General features: G+C 42.8%; 1 protein-coding gene across 8 annotated transcripts in view; it reads left to right on the top strand.

Moving 5' to 3' along the window:
• Tln2 (talin 2) overlaps nt 1-18,250 on the top strand; it is a 395,739-nt gene that overhangs the window by 315,605 nt on the left and 61,884 nt on the right. For all 8 annotated transcript variants that reach the window (XM_048793709.1, XM_048793710.1, XM_048793711.1 and 5 more), the window contains 8 exons: nt 948-1,070; nt 1,278-1,421; nt 2,701-2,862; nt 8,547-8,687; nt 9,099-9,280; nt 10,575-10,707; nt 12,840-12,941; nt 14,691-14,861. In XM_048793709.1, coding sequence (XP_048649666.1) covers nt 948-1,070; nt 1,278-1,421; nt 2,701-2,862; nt 8,547-8,687; nt 9,099-9,280; nt 10,575-10,707; nt 12,840-12,941; nt 14,691-14,861 — 1,158 coding nt within the window. The remainder of the gene's footprint in view (nt 1-947; nt 1,071-1,277; nt 1,422-2,700; nt 2,863-8,546; nt 8,688-9,098; nt 9,281-10,574; nt 10,708-12,839; nt 12,942-14,690; nt 14,862-18,250) is intronic.

The following is an 18,250-nucleotide window of genomic DNA, read 5'->3' as shown; positions in this document are numbered from 1 at the left end:
GAATTATGGGTTGTCTAAGGGGAGGATGCATGTGTTTTACATGCTGAGATCCAAAGAAATGAAGAATGCAGTGTTAGGAGGGAGGAGGGAAACAAAAATACTTTCTAACTTCTTGGATTTGCAAGTCCTCATGTAAGCTAAGCACTTTTAGGGAATTTATTTCATTTACCTATCCAAAATGGCTAATTGGAAAATGAAAGAGCTCTGCGTTGGGTTTTAGACTTGGTGATAACCATAGTCTCCAAAGAGTGAATGTCCTTCCATACCCTCGTCTGTGATCCTGGGAAGCACCCCTGTCCTCCTGGTACATGACAAGGCCCATAGAAGACAGGGCAGCAGATTTAGTGTAGATGACTTCCCTCTACCCATGTGACCTCATACATGGTATTTGACTGCTCTGGGTTGGATTCTGAGTTCTTTTCAACTGTTATTTTTGAGGACTGAAAAAAGAATATGCCAGGGATTTTCAAAATAAGGCAAAAATACTTAAAATATTTAGGAAACATCTTTAACAAATATGTACTTAAATTTGACTGTCAATAAGTAAATGGATGATTCCCAGAAGGGTACATCTTCTACTTTCTGAGTAGGACTTCAACTACAGCTCGATAGATGTGATTTTCATATTCTGGGAACTAATAGTTCTTAAATTGGACTATTTACCCATGGGATGCCATGTATAGATTATACTTTCATGTCTGTGTGTATTAACTTTATCTCTTGATGTCTACATAGCTTTTAGATGAAAGATTCATACTTTCATTATTTATTTCTCTTTATGGAACAGAAATAGTATAATTCTCCTGAATTACTTCCTAATGCAAGTAATGGAGAATGGAAAATACTATAAATTAAGTGACCTTGAATGTTTAAGTTGCAAGTGTAGCTTTCTGTATCCCTGCATCTGAAACAGTGCTCAGCACAGAATATCTCTGGTTGTTTTACAGGTTTTGGGAGAGTCAATGGCAGGAATTTCACAGAATGCCAAGACAGGGGACCTCCCTGCCTTTGGGGAGTGTGTGGGGATTGCATCCAAGGCGCTCTGTGGGCTGACAGAGGCTGCAGCTCAGGTAAGGGGCTGGTCCATGCAGGTTTTCCAGGCTAGTGCCCTTTGCCATACAGTGGATACCAGGAGTGACCACTCCCCCTGTGGGTGGCATGGGAGAGCTCCAGCTCCTTCTCCAGGCACCATCATAGAAACCATGGGAGTTCCTGCTGGCAGGACATTCCCACGGGCTTCTGGGAGCCTGAGCTCTGGTTTTCTCCTCCTTTTCCAGGCTGCATACCTGGTCGGCATCTCTGATCCAAACAGCCAGGCAGGACACCAGGGCCTGGTGGACCCCATCCAGTTTGCCAGGGCTAACCAGGCTATCCAGATGGCATGCCAGAACTTGGTGGACCCTGGCAGTAGCCCATCACAGGTAACCGCATGGGTTATGTTATTCCTTAGGCTCCTCTGGGTGGGTTGTAGGAAACTATGGGAAATTAGTAAAGAATCCTATTCTTTGAGAGTTCACAGAGCCAGTTAAATATACTGTAGATATAGACCCTGGAAGATGTTGAAAAACGTTGTGAAAGCAGAAATTTGTAGGTGGTCAGAGATAGGGTACTGGAAGGCAGTAGGAGAAAAAGAATCCCAGTGATATACATGAGGAGTCTCACGACTCCACAAAATCCAGGGTACAGTTACGGGGGGCTTGCTCTGTGCTCAGCATTGAGGGCTCAACATGAGTGACACCTGATCTTCCACCTGCTTGCCTCCTAATCTTTTGGGCAAAGTTTGGAGAATTCAGCATTTGGGGTGTGATGACAGTGCCAGAGATGATGGCAAAGAGGCCCTCCTCAGAGTCAGGCTCGGAATCCATAGCACAGAAAGGAGCCAGAGAGACCACCTGGACTGATGCAGCCTGAGAGCTGAGAGTCCAGGCACCTGAGAGGCCTTTCTTATCCAGTGAAGGCCACAGGGGTGGTAGGAGCCTCAGCAAAGTGGAGGCTGGGGATTTAAGAGAGCAGAGGGGTTGAGGTTGGTGGGGAGCCTGTGGAGATTCCCCAAGCCAGAGCCCTTCATCAGATGCTGCAGTCCACCCAAGGAGGAGCAGAATGCAGGCCACTGTGACATTCGTTTTACTCATCTAGACCTGGGCTCTCCCATGTGGTGACCCCTGGCTACCTTGAAATGTGGTTGGTGCAAATAGTGGAAAGCTGTAAATATACAAAATACACTGGATTTCAAAGACTTGGTATGAACAAAAGTATAAAATCTCATTAACAGTATTTGTACATTGATTTTTGTGATAAAATGAATTTTTTGATATATCAAGTTAAATAAAATATGTTATTTAAATTTCTCTTGTTTCTCTACTTATTTTAATGTAGTTACTAGAAAATTTTAAGTTACATATGTCTAGGCCTTGGCCTGACCCTGGACCTCCTGTCAAGGGGTTCCAAGGACTAGCTAACCATTTCCCCTTTAAGACTGTCTGAGGCCCAGCCTGCTACATCAGCACTTTCTTCCCCTTTCTATTTATTTCCATTCTCTCTTGCTTATTGTTTCTTGCCCTCTCCTTTCTTGGAGTGCCTTTGGGGGCAGCTGAGCTAGCACATGTTATTGCCCAGGTTCTGGACATGGGAGTTGAGGAAGCTTCCAGGCACTCTGCACTGAAGCGTGGGGTGCCCCCAACCTCACCCCATGCTTTGTAGGTTCTGTCAGCTGCCACAATTGTGGCCAAGCACACCTCGGCTCTCTGCAATGCCTGCCGCATCGCCTCATCTAAGACAGCCAACCCTGTGGCCAAGAGGCACTTTGTCCAGTCAGCCAAGGAGGTTGCCAACAGCACCGCCAACCTGGTGAAGACCATCAAGGTAGGTCACTGTACTACAGGCCCCATTGGTCCCTGTAAAACCTGTTGCAGAGCAGTCAGAGGAAGTTGAAGCTCTGCCCTCCTAAGACCTAAGGCTGGTGAGGTTTAACCTCTGACTCGGTCTTCAAGAAGGAGTCCCTCACTAATGGAGACACTCGTCCGGAAAAACCAGCAACCTGTTCTACTAACATTTCAGATGATGGGGAAATTCTGCACATGAGGTACTTAGGGACATAAATCGGGTTGAAGGATTGTTTATAGGGACTCTTAGCCCTGTGCACAGGTAGTACTTAAACTCTGTTGATTTAGGATGGGTTTGAATGGACTGGTAGAGGCTCTGCCTTTCTTGCTTAGGTGATGAATCTGGATATATCTGGACAAAGAGTGGATATGGAAGGAAAAGAAAATGGGAAATTATGGGGGGAAAATCACTTTTTCAAAAACTGTTTTAATCTCTTTGATATGTGTTCTAGTTATATCTGTTTCCATTTTCTTTTTTTAGTGGAGCATCAACTTTTCTGAGTATTCTGTGTTTCTAACAAGCTTATCTTTATGTTAGAGTTCTTGGGCAGATGGGGATGGGGCAATGTATGAGGTGCACTTGCAAGGAAGGAATGGAGATAGCTAGGCTATGGTCTTTGAAGGTGGGTAAGGAGGCCATGTGGTCTGCCCTACGTGGGGACCAAACAGACAGCTGGGAGCTGACCTTGCGGGAAACATTCAGCACCCAGACAGCAGACCACAAAGCCCCCCACCCCATCCCCAGCCTTCAAAGGAGCATTGTCATGAGAGGCAAGGCACCAGTTCTGTGTAAGCCTGGAGAGTCCAAGGAAAAACACTGGATGCAGTAAAACTTTATTTTGGGGCTTTCACACTCTCTCAGGTGAGGACTGCTTTGTTGTTAAGAGTGGACTCCTCCCAGTTTCCCCTGGAGGCCAGAAGTCAGTGAATAGAACTAGCTGAGCAAAGGCCAAAGGAGAGAGGATCCAGCCCAGGAGTGGCTGGAATCCTGCTGGTGAGAGCAGAGGGCCACTAGTCCAGTCAGCAATTTCTTAGCTGTTTCAACATAGGATTTTTTTTGTTTGTTTATTTTTAAAAAGACTGTCTATTTCAAGGCAATAATAAACTAAGTTGAAAATGAATACATTTGAACCAGTGCCCAGGTGCCCCATGCCTTCAGGTAGCAGCTGACCTCTGTTGCCATCAGTTCCTGGTATTAGCAATTAATGAATCTTAGATTTGTTAATGTTTATTTTGTGCTTTGTGTGTATTACTCATTTAATCCATACCACCATGGTGCATCTTACGGATGTGACACTGAGGACCAGAGAGGTTAAGTAACTTTGCAAGGTGTGACTCAGACAATAGTAATCGGTGAGAATTCAAATCCAGGCCTCAAAGAGAGCCCCTGCTTTCAACCCTGGCATAGAGATCAGTTTGTTGGGATGGAGAGAGAAACTGATGCCTCTAGCCTAGGAAGAAAGACTCTGTGTTCACAGTGCTTGTCTGTAAGTTTGGAAGGTGGGGATGGCAAAGGCAATATAGTTTTAAGTAGTAACATCATTGTGGGTTGCTGCATAATTAACTTATCTCAGTTAAAGTCAATCATTTTCTGATTATTAAAAAACACATTATATTTAGACAGACCAAGGGAGTTGGGGGAGGGAACGACCTCCTTATCCTATAGAAATTCCTGGAGCCCTGTCTTTTCTGTCACCACCTTGGTTTTAAATCCTATCTATATAAAACATCTCTGTTCAGATCACTTCTTTTCAGATTCTCCTCACCGTGTCAAACCCTCTTTGCAATTCCCTGCAGCAAATGAGCTTGTGTGATGGCCTGAAAGATAGGCCTATGTATAAGCATCAGAAGAGGAGTGTAGGCTGGTTGTAACATGAACATAAAGGCCTGTCTGCTATGAGCACCCTGGGAACTCATAGCAGTGCAAGAGGATCAGAAATGAACATATTGCCCTTCACTCGTCAAAATGTGCCTGATTTTTCAATCCCCACCATGTAGCAGGGTTTACCAGAAGGATGAGCTTTGGCTTTAATTTACTATTAGGACAATGTAAAAGTCCGTCATTGTAGCACTCAGTACTATATACTAAATAGATTTCCTATTTCAAGAAATGGCTAAGTATCCTGTCAAACAGAAAAGCAAATGAATATTTAATTCCCTGAACACTTAAGACAGCTGCCCTCCTGGCTACATTTTTCTCTAAATATTATGCCTCTTAGTGCTAATTTTTTTTAACTATGAGGATGTGCCCAAGCATAATCCCAGCTGCCACACCCTTACAGTCATGAAAAGGGGTGGGGAATCAGCAAGAGAAGCACCAGGAGCAGAAGAATATGTAGAATGTGTGTGTCTGGGGACCTTAAATCGCTATTGGTGACATCCTTTAAAACCCCAAACATAGCTATGCAAGAATACATTTCTGCTCCAGTAATGGCACTAAATGCTGAGCAAGTGAGGACACCCATCCCTGATTGCGGCTGCTGTCTCTCAACTGGTGAACCTACACCTTGCTGGCTTTTCTCTCTTTATTCTGTTTATTACCCAGCCTTGGATCGGTTCTGTGGAATGGAATGTTATTTTAAATGTGCAGTCACTCAGGTTTGGGTGCCAAGTATAAATTATGCAACACCAACTTTTGTTTTTCTGAGAAATTAAAGTTTGGCCTTGCCTCTCTCCTTGGAGTTAAAGCTCAAGAGCTCTGCAGTTAAGCATTTCCAGTGTGTGCCACAGACACCCGATCCAGCTCTCTTTAATCAAATTTGACTTGGCTGTAAGTATGTTTTCCTGGTCATCCTTGTGTTTGGATTGGCAAGATAGAAGTCCTCAGAAGAAAAAGGGAGAAAACTCTGGGCTTCTTACTTTTTTTTCTTCTTGCTCTTGTCTAAGGAGAGAAGGGATCCAGAGTCTTGGGTCATGGCTTAAGACATGCCAGTAAGTAGCAGGGTGACCTTGGCAAATTGTCACTTTTAAGGTTTTATTGTTTGGAAAATTAGGTTTTACTTATTTATTTATTTAATGAAAATTGGGGGTTTAGTGTTTCTCCCTCATGTCTTTGAGATTGTGCTGAGAACCTTCAGCAGCTGCCAGGGGTCCAGAGTGCCCTTGTCCTGATGGGTCTGGGCATGAGGCCAGGTGAGTTTGCCCTTACATTAGTACAGCTGGTGTAAGGACATTCTGTGACGTATAATGTCTACAAGGAAACTCACATTTCCTTAGTGGGTGGATTCAAGTGTTCCGATTATTGGGGTGGTTCAGCCATGCTCACTGGAAGCAGAATTTAGGAGGGAAATTATATCTGTGCAAATCGTCCTTTCTGATGCCAAATGCTCCTTTGGAGGAAATGACTTTTCCTTTTATAAAAAAGGGGAGGGAAAGTGATTGAGAGAGCTTGGCATTCTAGTCCATGTCATTCAGTGCCCTGTCCTGTGAATAGTGATGGGCTACGTGACATGTGACTTTTAGGATCTATGCTTAAAAGCTAAACCCAAAACAACAACTAAAAGGTTTTCTTCTAGTTAGTGCAGTTTATGGAACTGCATCATTAGATCATTTGAGAACTATTCCTTGACTCCTTTAGATTTATCTCAGGTCATCGGCTTTAATAAGTTGGTGGCTTAATGAACTGCTTTGTTTCCCAATGGACTAAGGGCTGTGGGAGTCGAGAAAGGCTGTGGGGCAAGTACAGAGTTGAGAGGCAGGAGGTATGAGCAGTACCAAGGGAAGGTTGAACATCTTCTGCCCAGTAGAAGCCCCTGTCATTCCAAGAAGTGTCATTTGTGTAACTTGGACCCAACCTCTTGGGACTCCAAAACCCTCTCTGGCTGTCTGCTTGCTTCATTCATTTGCCTGTGCTAGGTTCGCTTGTATAAGGCTTCTGCCAAGTGCATCCACCCTGCCTTCCACGAAGAGTCCCAAATGTCCCTGAGGCCTAGTGCACCCAACCTTGAGGAGTCCATGATGTTAGCAGTGCAACAGGAACAGCATGCTGAGACTACATGGCCAGGCTGACTGTGGAAATTAACATTTACTAGGTATATAAGTGGCAGTTAAGAGACGAGACCGTACATGTGAGCAAGAAGGAACAGGCGTGTACGGTTTCCGCTGAGAAAATATAAGAGTGGCCAAATCAGAGACGGTAGAGGAAGGCAGTGTCTGTCAAGTGCCTGTAGGACAAGAGCCAAGGCAAGCCAGGCGCCATATTCGCACAAGATGGTAAATTAGCCCAGCTCATGGGAATTACTCTGAAAATATTAGCATTGTGGATGTATAATTACTGTCCCAAGCTGCCAAGGCTCGATTGGAATGCAGTTATTATTCAGAAATAGCCTTCAAACCGACCATGCCTGCCTCCTCTTGCCTTACTGAAAAACAGAATACTCCTGTCTCAGACCCAGTCTGCTGCGTAATGCAAGTGCCTCTGGTTTTTTTGTTCACTAATTCTCTAAATTGGCTTTAATATATTGTTCATAAGGATTAAATTAAAAGTTTAATTGGTAGTCTAACAAGGAAATTTACATTCTCCTGCAAGCATAACTGCCTTCTCACGTGGAGCCCTTTGCTGGGAGGTAGTGGTGCTGTCACTGGGTCACAGGCTGTTGGACCTAATAGTCGTATGCCTAAAGGGGTAGAGTCAGGTGCTAGAGTCGGGTGCTGGGAAGCCTTGAATCCAAATGTTAACCCTTTGTGGGCAGCTGGCATGGATCACAGTCTACTCCTGGATTCTCATCCACCCTGGCCATTACTCAGTGATATGACTGATCACTAGACTCTCTTTATGTTACCCACTGCTAATTTTGTTTTAAAATGAAGCATAAGATACCTGGAGAAAAACACACCTCATGTGTAGGACTCAGTAAAATTTCTCAATGTTTCAAACACAGTAGATAATGATTTCTGGATCTAGAAACAGATCTGTACAGTGCCTAGAAAGCCCTCTTGTGCTGCCTTGGGGTCCACCAGCTTTAGAGTGACCTGACTGGGAACATCCTTGATTACTTTCACTTGTTTTTTGTACTTTGCATAAATGGGATTGTATACAGTGTCCCCCTTTGTGTATGGCCTTTTTCGTTAAATATAAAGACTTGTCCTTGTGGTTTTGAAGGTAGTTCCTGCCTCTTCTTTCCTATTGGGTTCCACAGTGTTCATTGCAAGATAGTGGTTGCCAGCCCCACCTCCATCTGCCATGTACGAGCATCTAGGTAAAACTTAGATAAATTGAAACTGCCACACAGTGTAAATTGTCTTTGTCACTTGGGAGGGGGGAATAGACTTAATATGCATGTAAATGAAGGAGAGGAGCCCAAGGATTATATATTCTTGAAAGTGATTTCTGCAGCCAGGTTTGACAGCAGGGCCCAAGTGAGAGAGAAGAGCAGGTGCTGTTTAAGTGGTTTCTGCTTCCTGCAGGGGAAGCATGGTTTTTGAATGGGAGTCAACTGATGCTGAGGCCAGCTGTCCTATAAGCTACATATCTGACCTTTTTTATTAGGATTGCTAGCTGGGCTCCTCTGATCCATGGCAGGAATCTCTCCAATTTGTAAATTCAACAAACATTTTCAGTGTTACTCCCATTGAACCATCTTTCTTCCCTCAGAGGCAATCCCTGTGGCTTAGAGATGATTGGTGCTTCTCAGTGGGATGAAAGATCCTTTTTTCTCCCATTAGGCCCTGGATGGGGACTTCTCTGAAGACAACCGCAATAAGTGCCGTATTGCCACCGCGCCCTTGATTGAAGCAGTAGAAAACCTAACAGCATTTGCATCAAACCCTGAGTTTGTCAGTGTTCCCGCCCAGATCAGCTCTGAGGTAAGGAAACCTTTCCAACAACCAAAGTCATTGGTTAATCTGGGATAGCACAAAATGAACATGAGTAGTTAAAACTTCAAAATTTCTCTTTGTCATCATGTAGGGTACTATTATTTTTGATGGTGATACATGCACAGAGTTATAAAACTCAGTGATTGTACATCTCTTGAGAGATAATATTGTTATATTAAGAACAATCTCTGTGCCTATGTTTTGAGCTGATTCTTTCTTGGGATGTGTGATTCTAAAAATTTTTATTTAAGGAGCAAACATGGACCAAAGTGCCCATCATCCAAACCTTGTATAAGCGAGGGCAGAAGTGGTGACTAGATAAGAAAAAGACTTTCTAGGACCTGACTTATTCACATGTCTTCATGCCCTGCTCTTAACCTCTCTGCTGTTTGGTCTCAGGGCTCCCAGGCACAGGAACCAATCCTGGTCTCAGCCAAGACTATGCTGGAGAGCTCATCATACCTCATCCGCACTGCACGCTCTCTGGCCATCAACCCCAAAGACCCACCTACCTGGTCTGTGCTAGCTGGACATTCACACACTGTATCTGACTCCATTAAGAGTCTCATCACGTCTATCAGGTCAGTTGCTATCTGGAGATTGCTTTCAACCTGCATCGGAATAGGGAGGAAGGGAATAAGCCCACTAAGCTTTTAACTTTATGTTGTCATCTTTTTCTTTGTCTCTAATAGCACTTAACTATACACCAGATGTTATTCCAAGTATTTTACCTATGTCACCCTATTTGATCATCATAATATTATAAGGTATATACTGCCGTGTTTCCATTTTACTAATGAAAAAATTCAGGCAAAAAGATTTAAATGACGTTTCCATAGTCACCCCAGGTTGTAGGTCCTAGCTCTTCTAACCAGTATACCTTATTGTCTACACCCAGGCTTTTAGGCAGAGAGTATTTCAGTTTGTTTTGCAGAATTTGGGGTTCTAATTAGTTTGATAATAAGATAAAAAAATAAGACATTCTATAGTCCACAGTAATTTGGGGCATCTAGGACCACCTTGGTGATGATAGGTCCCTGAAAAAAAATCACCTGAATATATGAAACATTTCTGAGGTTAGCCAAAGTTAATACCCAACAGCATGGAATGGATTTAGCTCCCTAATTATATTTTTTTTCTGGTTGATTTTGAAGCTAAAAACCATAGTTAACTTTTTGTTAATGACTTTCATATGACTTTCATTAAATATTTTAACTTGTACAGCCCATGAGTTTGTGACTAGTATGCAATGTAGAGAACATAGTATATTTGTGCTGAAAAGAGTCCTTAACTTTTATTTTTTATTATTATTATTATTATTATTATTATTAAATTTCCTATGTTTTTATTATTATTTTACTAAAGGTCCTATGGGTAGTACCAGGGATTGAACTCATGGGCACTTGATCACTGAGCCACATCCCCAGCCCTATTTTGTATTTTATTTAGATACAGGGTCTCACTGAATTGCTTAGCACCTCACTTTTGCTGAGGCTGGCTTTGAACTCATCATCCCCCTGCCTTGGCCTCTGGAGCCACTGGGAGGCCATACCCAGCCTGAAGATCCTTTGTTTAAGTCATTGAATGGAGAATACAAGTTCAAACCATTTCCTTTGCAGTTGCCTGGCATCAGCCTGAGATAGAGGGCAGTACTAATATCCTTTCTGCCAGAAACACACAGAGTAATCTCAATGCCAAATTAAGACCTGCCTGGGCTCTGCCAGGAGGAATTGCCAAGGAAGGGTCAGAGATTCACTTCTTAATTAAGGTGATCAAGTGAGAAGAAGATGGGTTTCCTGGCTCACCAATGCTGGAGCAATTTCTGGGACTTAAGACCCATGAACCTTTGTGTTTGATTTGCACTGTCCCTTCCAGGGACAAGGCCCCTGGGCAGAGGGAATGTGACTACTCCATTGATGGCATCAACCGATGTATCCGGGACATTGAGCAAGCCTCTCTGGCAGCTGTCAGCCAGAGCCTGGCAACGAGGGACGACATCTCTGTGGAGGTAGGCTGGGGTTCTATGGCCAGCTCACTGGGGCAGGGAGCAGAGAGAATGGGATCAAGATATTCCTAATACTAGAGTTTTATCATTGGACCTTCTCCTGTAGAACTAACCTGGGAAGTTTCTGGGAGAGGGGAAGGAAAATGCTGAGAAGGATGACTTGGGGAAGGAATATACCTACTGCTAGCTGTAGAAAACTCAAATGTGGCTGAAATTTTGGGGGAAATTATCAGTCAGATAATTGTGTCTCTCTAAGGTGGGGTTGCCTTACACATTTTAACACATCAGCACAGCAGGCCTAGCCATGTAGATTTTGAATGCTTTTCTTTTGTCTTAGTTCATCAATGCACTTTTTGGTTAAAGGGAAGATTTGGCATTAAACTCTTCATTCAGAGATAAAGGATTCTGCCTTAAGTTATTCACTGTCTAGTACGTAGGGACCTTTTGCATTCTGTTATTAACTTAGAGCCACTTTATCCTTTCTTGATGGTTTTTCCAAAGCTTAAAGTGGAATTTTCCTTTGAATTGTTTCTGTACCTATGTACATCTTCCTGATTCATTTTTCATTTTCTTTTAAAGCACTGTGCTTGATACTCCAGAGGTACTTAATACATATATATACATGGTCTGTGTGCTGACATTTACATCACTGCCACTGAATTCATTAACCATGAGCTTCGGCCCCTTTCTCTCAGGCCCAGGCAGGCTTGCTCATTTTTTCACTCCAACTTCAGATACACACCCATTTCCAGGAAGTGAAGAAGAAACATTCTCATCTATGAGGAATGCCAGAATGACTGTTTTAACCTGTTTAAAGTATAGTATGCATACAGAAAATGCACAGAATGTGTGTATCTTTATGATTAGCACCAGCTGAACACACTCTGTAATTAGCCCCCAGATCAACAAGCAAAGATAACCAGCATCTCAGAAAGCCCCTTGGTGCCCTCATCCTTTCACTATCACTCCCAAAACATATCCTGTCTGAACTTCCTCACTAGGAAGAAAATTCCCCCTCCAATTGCATATACTCCCTAGTTAGACATATTCAAGTTAACAAACCACCTGTGATGAAAAAACATTGCTAGAATATTCTGGTATTCTTAACTATAATCACATAATAAATGCGAAGCTAAGTAAGTAGCTGAATAAGACCTTTGGACTTTTCGGAAGTTTCTCTCTGCCAGCCTCATCTCTGTAGCTGTTTGTTTTCCAGCTGACATGTTAGGCATGCCCTCTCAGAGTGAACTCTGGCTGAAGCCCCGGCCCCTGAGCACCATTGTTCTATGGGGAAGTGGCAAAAGTTAGAGTCTCATTTTTTATCAGCAGAACATGCCACTATGTCAGGAATCACCTAATTCCATGCCAGCATGTGTGGACCTAAAATGTCCAATGTTCTAAGCTGCTCAATCCCAAATCTCTCCAGTGAAGGATCCCTACAAAGGAATCAGATCTCTTCTACTACTGGCTAATTATTTCCTGATTTAAGTTCAATGTCCCATCTCTTTACAGCCTCTTTACAGTTCTTTGAGGTGGAGAAGTTAAGCCATCTCAAATGCAAGAAGAAAAGCCTTGAGGGCGCCATTTTCCACATTTGTGCACACACCACCAAGTGCATTGAGCTCTGGACTGAGCTCAGTGTGTGTCCCACCTGGCATTTTCAAATTGTGCCATGGGGGAAGTAGTCCTGCTTTCAAAGAGCTGATCTCATTTTTACGTCACCCTCCTCAAGTTCTGAGAACACAGTGACCTGGATGTTCCCTCAGACCCCAATTATCTGTCTCCATTTGAACATAGTTGACTTTCCTTCTTGGAAAGCCACAGATATTCCATATTTCCAGTAACTGTGTTGAATAACCTAAAGTAAAGATACCATTGGCATCAGTTGTCAGGGCTAGGAGGAGCAAGGAGCCAGTAGGACCCACAGTTCTTAAGCTTGCATCTGCTTTCTTATGGGAAGAATGATGAGCTGCCACTGGGCAGGGCAGGATACCTACAGCAGCTTGATGTTGCAGCCTGGCATTTTGATGTCCATTTTATGTGGCCTCCCTCATCTTTCATGTAAGCCTTTTCAAATCAGTGCAGTGTTATGGGGAACTGTTGTCAGATGAACTTGACAGTTCTCCCCTTATCAGGCCCTACAGGAGCAGCTGACTTCAGTGGTACAGGAAATCGGGCACCTTATCGATCCCATCGCCACAGCAGCTCGGGGAGAGGCAGCGCAGCTGGGACATAAGGTAATGTGCATGTACCAAGGGGATCCTGCTGGGGATTTGGGGGGTAATGGATTTTGTTGTCATTCTTGAAAGCCTGCCATGGCAGGTATTGTGCCTGTGTCCAGTGCATCTCTGACAACAGAAAATAGCACTCAGCCTTTCTCTAGCCTCTTTTCCAAAAATGATCACTTCAGGATCTTTTTTTTCACTTGAAGTTGAGAAAGTTCATAGTGAGTTGTTTTGGTGTGGGTTGTAGTTGTGGTCAAACTTTTCCTCCAACAAGACATTTACCATCATCCATTGCTCTCCACTTATTCTGAAATAAACGAGAGGCTCATGCTGACACTCCTCACCCATAGGCTTCTGTCTTTTATTCCCGGCCATCTCAGCCCATTCTGGTGTATCTAGGGCAATAATGTTCTTCCCTGGTTTCTAATGCAGCATCTGTTGTTACATGTGATGAAGCAAAGCAAATTTTTCTCTGGACAACAGAGCCTCCCTGCATGGCCTCCCCAGAGGAGTCATTCAGCTGAGTTCCTGCCCATGCTATTTTAAGTGGCAGATGATGTTTTGCCCATTTGGGGTTCACTCTGCTGACCCTTCAAGGAGAGCTGGCTTGTCATGCAGCCTATACCTTAGCAGGGAGAGACCAAAAATTGGATTCAGGAGCCTTCAAGGTTCCTGAGCATTGATCAGTTCAGCAGTCAGTATCGCTGTGCACATCAAGAAGTGCAGTAGCCAAAATTTTCTTAGCAGGTATTGATTTTAGAAAATCAATCATCTTGCTTTTTCAAATTGCAGAAAAGTTTAAGGGGCTACTAAACTTCCTACTGTTCTAAGGAGGGATGGTTGAAATTGGTCAGCATCTCTGCCTTTTCAAATATGGCATATCTCATTTGAAAGAAAGAAAGAGAAATCCAAAGACCTTTTTTTCAAACAAGATAACATTCAGATTCCAGGGATTTGGATTTGGATGTGGGCATATCTCTTTGTTTTGTGTTTTTGTCAATTTGTATTGTTTGTTACAGTTCTACACTTTTTTGGGGTTCATTTTGACATTATACAAGCATAGAATATAATTTGCTGCAATTCGGTCACTGTTACTTCCTCTCCTCCCTCCCCCTTATCCCTTTCCTATACTCTGCTGATCTATTATAGTTCTTAAAAAATTTTAATTAGTGCATTATGGATGTATGTAAAGGTGAAATTTTCTGTGGTATATTGATAGATGGGAAATTTGGTTGGACTACTCATGAACATCATCTTGGCTGGTATGAAATCATTTTGCATTATTTAATCCAGAGCTAAGGCTTTATCCAAATGCTTCAAGCAGAAGCCAATTAGACTGGCCTCTTAAAAAGCTTTTGAAGTTTCTCTTTATCTCAGGCTTCTTCTCTTACCTTCTCTGATAATCCTGTCCCTCTTCTACTTTCTCTCCCTCTGGATTTATAAGATGCCTTTGATTTCTATTAAAAATTACTTGTAAAATTAATGATTTATAAAATTGAGTTCAATTCTGATGCCTAAGTCTAGATCTCAGAATGGATTTCTTAGCACTTCTATCATGTTTGGAGAAGAGATAAAGAACTTTCCAAAGGAAATCAAAAGCAAGCAATAGTCAATAGCTAGCAAGTACTTTCAAAAGTACATAGTAGCAGGCCTGCATTTCTTCCTGAGTCAGCTCACCCCTTTTTCCACTCCCACTGAAAGGTGCTCTAAAGGAAACACCTGTACTTAAGTGATGTACCTATGACTTTCCATTCTTGCAAGGTGACACAGTTGGCGAGCTACTTCGAGCCCTTGATCTTAGCTGCAGTAGGTGTCGCCTCCAAGATTTTGGACCATCAACAGCAGATGACAGTGCTGGACCAAACCAAGACACTGGCAGAGTCTGCCCTGCAGATGCTGTATGCAGCCAAAGAAGGTGGAGGAAACCCCAAGGTATGGTTCAGGATGTCAGGGACTCACTTAGAACCACAAAGGTCCTGGTCCTGCTGTATTGTCTCTCTCTAAGGAAAAAAACATTACTCCAGTTCTCTGAAGTGGGGAATTATCTTCTATTATTGGTTTTCCCAGGGATTTAGAGGGGGGTTAAGAAGTGTACATAATTAAGTCTTATCTGTAAGTTATTTTTTCCTTAAAGAATGTATAGACAAGCATCCTTGAGGGAAAAAAATGAATTCTGTGATGATGACAGGAATAAAAGCAAATGCTTACTGGGACCTGTTCAGTGTTGACACCAACTTGCAGGAAGGAAAATTCAGTTGTTTTCCAGTGAATGTCATTTCTGTTTCTCACACTTAAGAGACAGCAATTTCATATGAGATCCCCTTTGCCAGTTTGTAGAAGGAATATTTCTTCAGCCTGTTGTGTTACCCAGCTGCTTTAAGTGGCCAAAGATGACAATAGTGTGTCACAGGTGACTTTGTATCACATTTTATTTTGAACTTGGGAAGAGGGAAAAGTATATGCAAAGCCATACGTAGGGTTACAAAGGAAAAAAAAAGATTGTGATTATCTTCAGAAGATGGTAAGCAGTCTGATGTGTCTAGAAAAATGCAGATCACAAAGACAGCTGGACAAGAGGATAGACTGTGCCATGCTGTGACAGATATCATCTTCCAAGCCAAGGTATTTGACCTTTATTGTAAGCCATGGGCAGTCAGTGATGGTCTTTAAGCAGAAGAATGACACAACCAATCCATATTTTAGAAACATCTCACTGTGACAGCATGAATAATGTCTTAAACCTGCATTTTCTATATTCAGGTTTTCATTCAAATATCTGACCATTACTAAGAGCCTAATTCTGGGTATGCTAAAAGTACTAAGAGCCTGCCACAGCCCTCAAAGTGTGCAGAGTCTTTTGGAATAACAAGTCTAGTTGCAAAACTGGTAGAGTAGATCAAGAAGGACAAAGAATGCAGCCCTGACTGTGATAGATTAGCAGTAAGTGCCCTGATGTGGGGCCAGCCCTCTTTGTACCCTCCCCAAACTAGAGGAGTCAGAGCTAACCTTCTGACTCAGCTCTGGTTGTCTTTTATCCAAGGCTACTTATTGCCACATTTCTTCACCCTCCACCTAAGAGGGTCTCAGGACCAGTAGAATATCAAAATAGGACTCTTCTGGATGGGTTTTTAAGATGTTAGCATATCTGCTTGGACAGCCAGTTCTGAGCTCCTCTTGAGCATACATAGTCAGCATCACAAGTTTCATAATGGCATTCTCTGCTTGGAATTGGTGACCAGAATAGTTTTCACTGAGGGACCAGAAGCACTGGGTGTGGTGAAGTAAGACATGATGAATAAAGGCCAGGCAGGTGAACTCTGTCCCCTCACCAGTACCCAACCTGCATTTGGTCTACAAATTGAAGGCTTGTCCCAAAAGACACCTGGGCCACTGGGTTTGCTTTTTAGACCCTTTCCTAAGAGGTCAGAGGCACAGACAACCAATTTAGGTGGATACTTACTGGGTTTTATTTGCATTACCTGTTAATTTTCTTGTTGACAGAAAAAAAAAATAGGACTAAAATGTTTTTAAATAGTTTTCAGTAGTTCTGATTTGGTGGAAAATAGCACACTTCTGGGATCAGACATAACTGGATTCAAATCCCAGCTCTACCTCTTTCTAGCAGGTTATTTCCTTTCTTTATTTCCTGGCCTGAACAACAAGGGCTAATTATGAACCCCTCCCTAGGGTAGCTGTAGAAACTGAATGAGATACTGTGTCTGGTCTGAGAGGTGTTTAAAACAAGAAGTGGCAGCCTCAGAGCCTGAGGTTAATGAATTGCACATATTAGGAAGGCATGTGCTGATAGCTTCTTCTTTGCCCCATTGAGCTCCCTCCTGGGTCCCCACCCCATCCGCTCCCTTCCACAGTGTCCTCCATGGGCACCCATAGAAGCTGTTGCAACACTCCAGCAAAAAAACATAGCCCTCTTCTCTGTTGCATGGCTCTAATTATTAGTTGTTTTTCTCCCTTTACTATAATTGAGATCTGCTCCCTGTAGCCTTCTCCCACTTTCCATCCTCCTGTGATGTCTTTGCCTGCTGTCCTGCACTTTGTAGTGGAAATGCTGTTAGAAAGAAACAAGGCTCCCTTGGAAGTTGACTTCAGGCATGTGTCCAAGAAAGAATGGAATCTGTATTGTGCTGTGAGGAGCAGTAACAAGGAACCCCTCCAAAATCGAAAATAACGACCTCATTGTTAGGCTACTAACTCTGCTTCCTGGACGGTCACTGGTCATTTAAACATGCCTTAATTGAGACCCTACTGTGTCTTTGGGCATACTAAGCTGCTGTGCTCAGCCAGCACACAGTGTGTGGTTCTGAACTAAGCTGTGACTTGCCTTTGGAGTTCAGAACAAAGGCGCTGAATGGGGCTGGTACAACTGGAGACAGCTTTACAGAGGAGGTGGACTGTGAATTGACCTCTAAGAATCTGTAAAACTTTTAAACATAAGGAGTGAAGGGTAATAGGTCTTCTAGAAAATCTAACAGCCCGTCTTCCCAAGCAGATGGGAAAATAATTCATTTCTAGGATAGCCACATCCAAGGATTATTTTTGTGGATTTTTGTCACTTTGTATGGGGCAAATGCTCTGTAAATTTTGAAGGGAGTCCCAAAATAACAGCTTCATGACTTACTGCTGCTGCCCCCCAGATTTGCTCCTGACACCTTCCTGAGCCCAAAGGAGATGGAAGATCCTTGACAAGCCGCGCTTGTCTCTCCCCTAAAGCACATATTTACTTTTCATATGAATATGTAAAATTTCTGATATATTTTGCATCATCAGTAATGAGTTCATCTGAACTGAGACTTAAAGAAAAACACAGATTTTATTTGATCTCCTTGTAAATGAGAATATATTTGTATGAGATGTTTTCTGTGGAGTGTGACATACAGGAGATAGCACCTTTCAGGTTTCTGTCATCAAAACCAAGCCATCTGTACATTTCACGTTATACCCTCTCTATGCCATGAAATTAACTATCAACTGAAATTGCCAGTTTACTCTATTACATCTTGAAGACAGAAATCTACGCCTCCTGACACAGTTGCCTCAAGGATAACCATCTGAAAGCAGCATGTGTCACATCTCATCAGATGTCATCCTTCAGGAACTCTCCTTGCTTCCCAGGACTTTTCAGTTCAGACAGGGCCAGTTCCTATGACTCACTAGCCTCCTTACAATTCTTCTTTTATATTAAAATTTTTTTTTTAATTCATAGCAGTTATTTTCTATCAAGTCCCACTGGCTTTGTTACCTTTTCACCCACCAAAGTGAAAATGCAATGTTTGGGATCTTTTGTAAATGTCAACTCCCCAGGG

The sequence above is a fragment of the Marmota marmota genome, unplaced genomic scaffold, assembly GCF_001458135.2.
Source record: "Marmota marmota marmota unplaced genomic scaffold, marMar, whole genome shotgun sequence".
Lineage (NCBI taxonomy): Eukaryota > Metazoa > Chordata > Mammalia > Rodentia > Sciuridae > Marmota > Marmota marmota.
The sequence above is the reverse complement of the archived record's forward strand: the minus strand, read 5'-3'. Positions and strand labels throughout refer to the sequence as shown.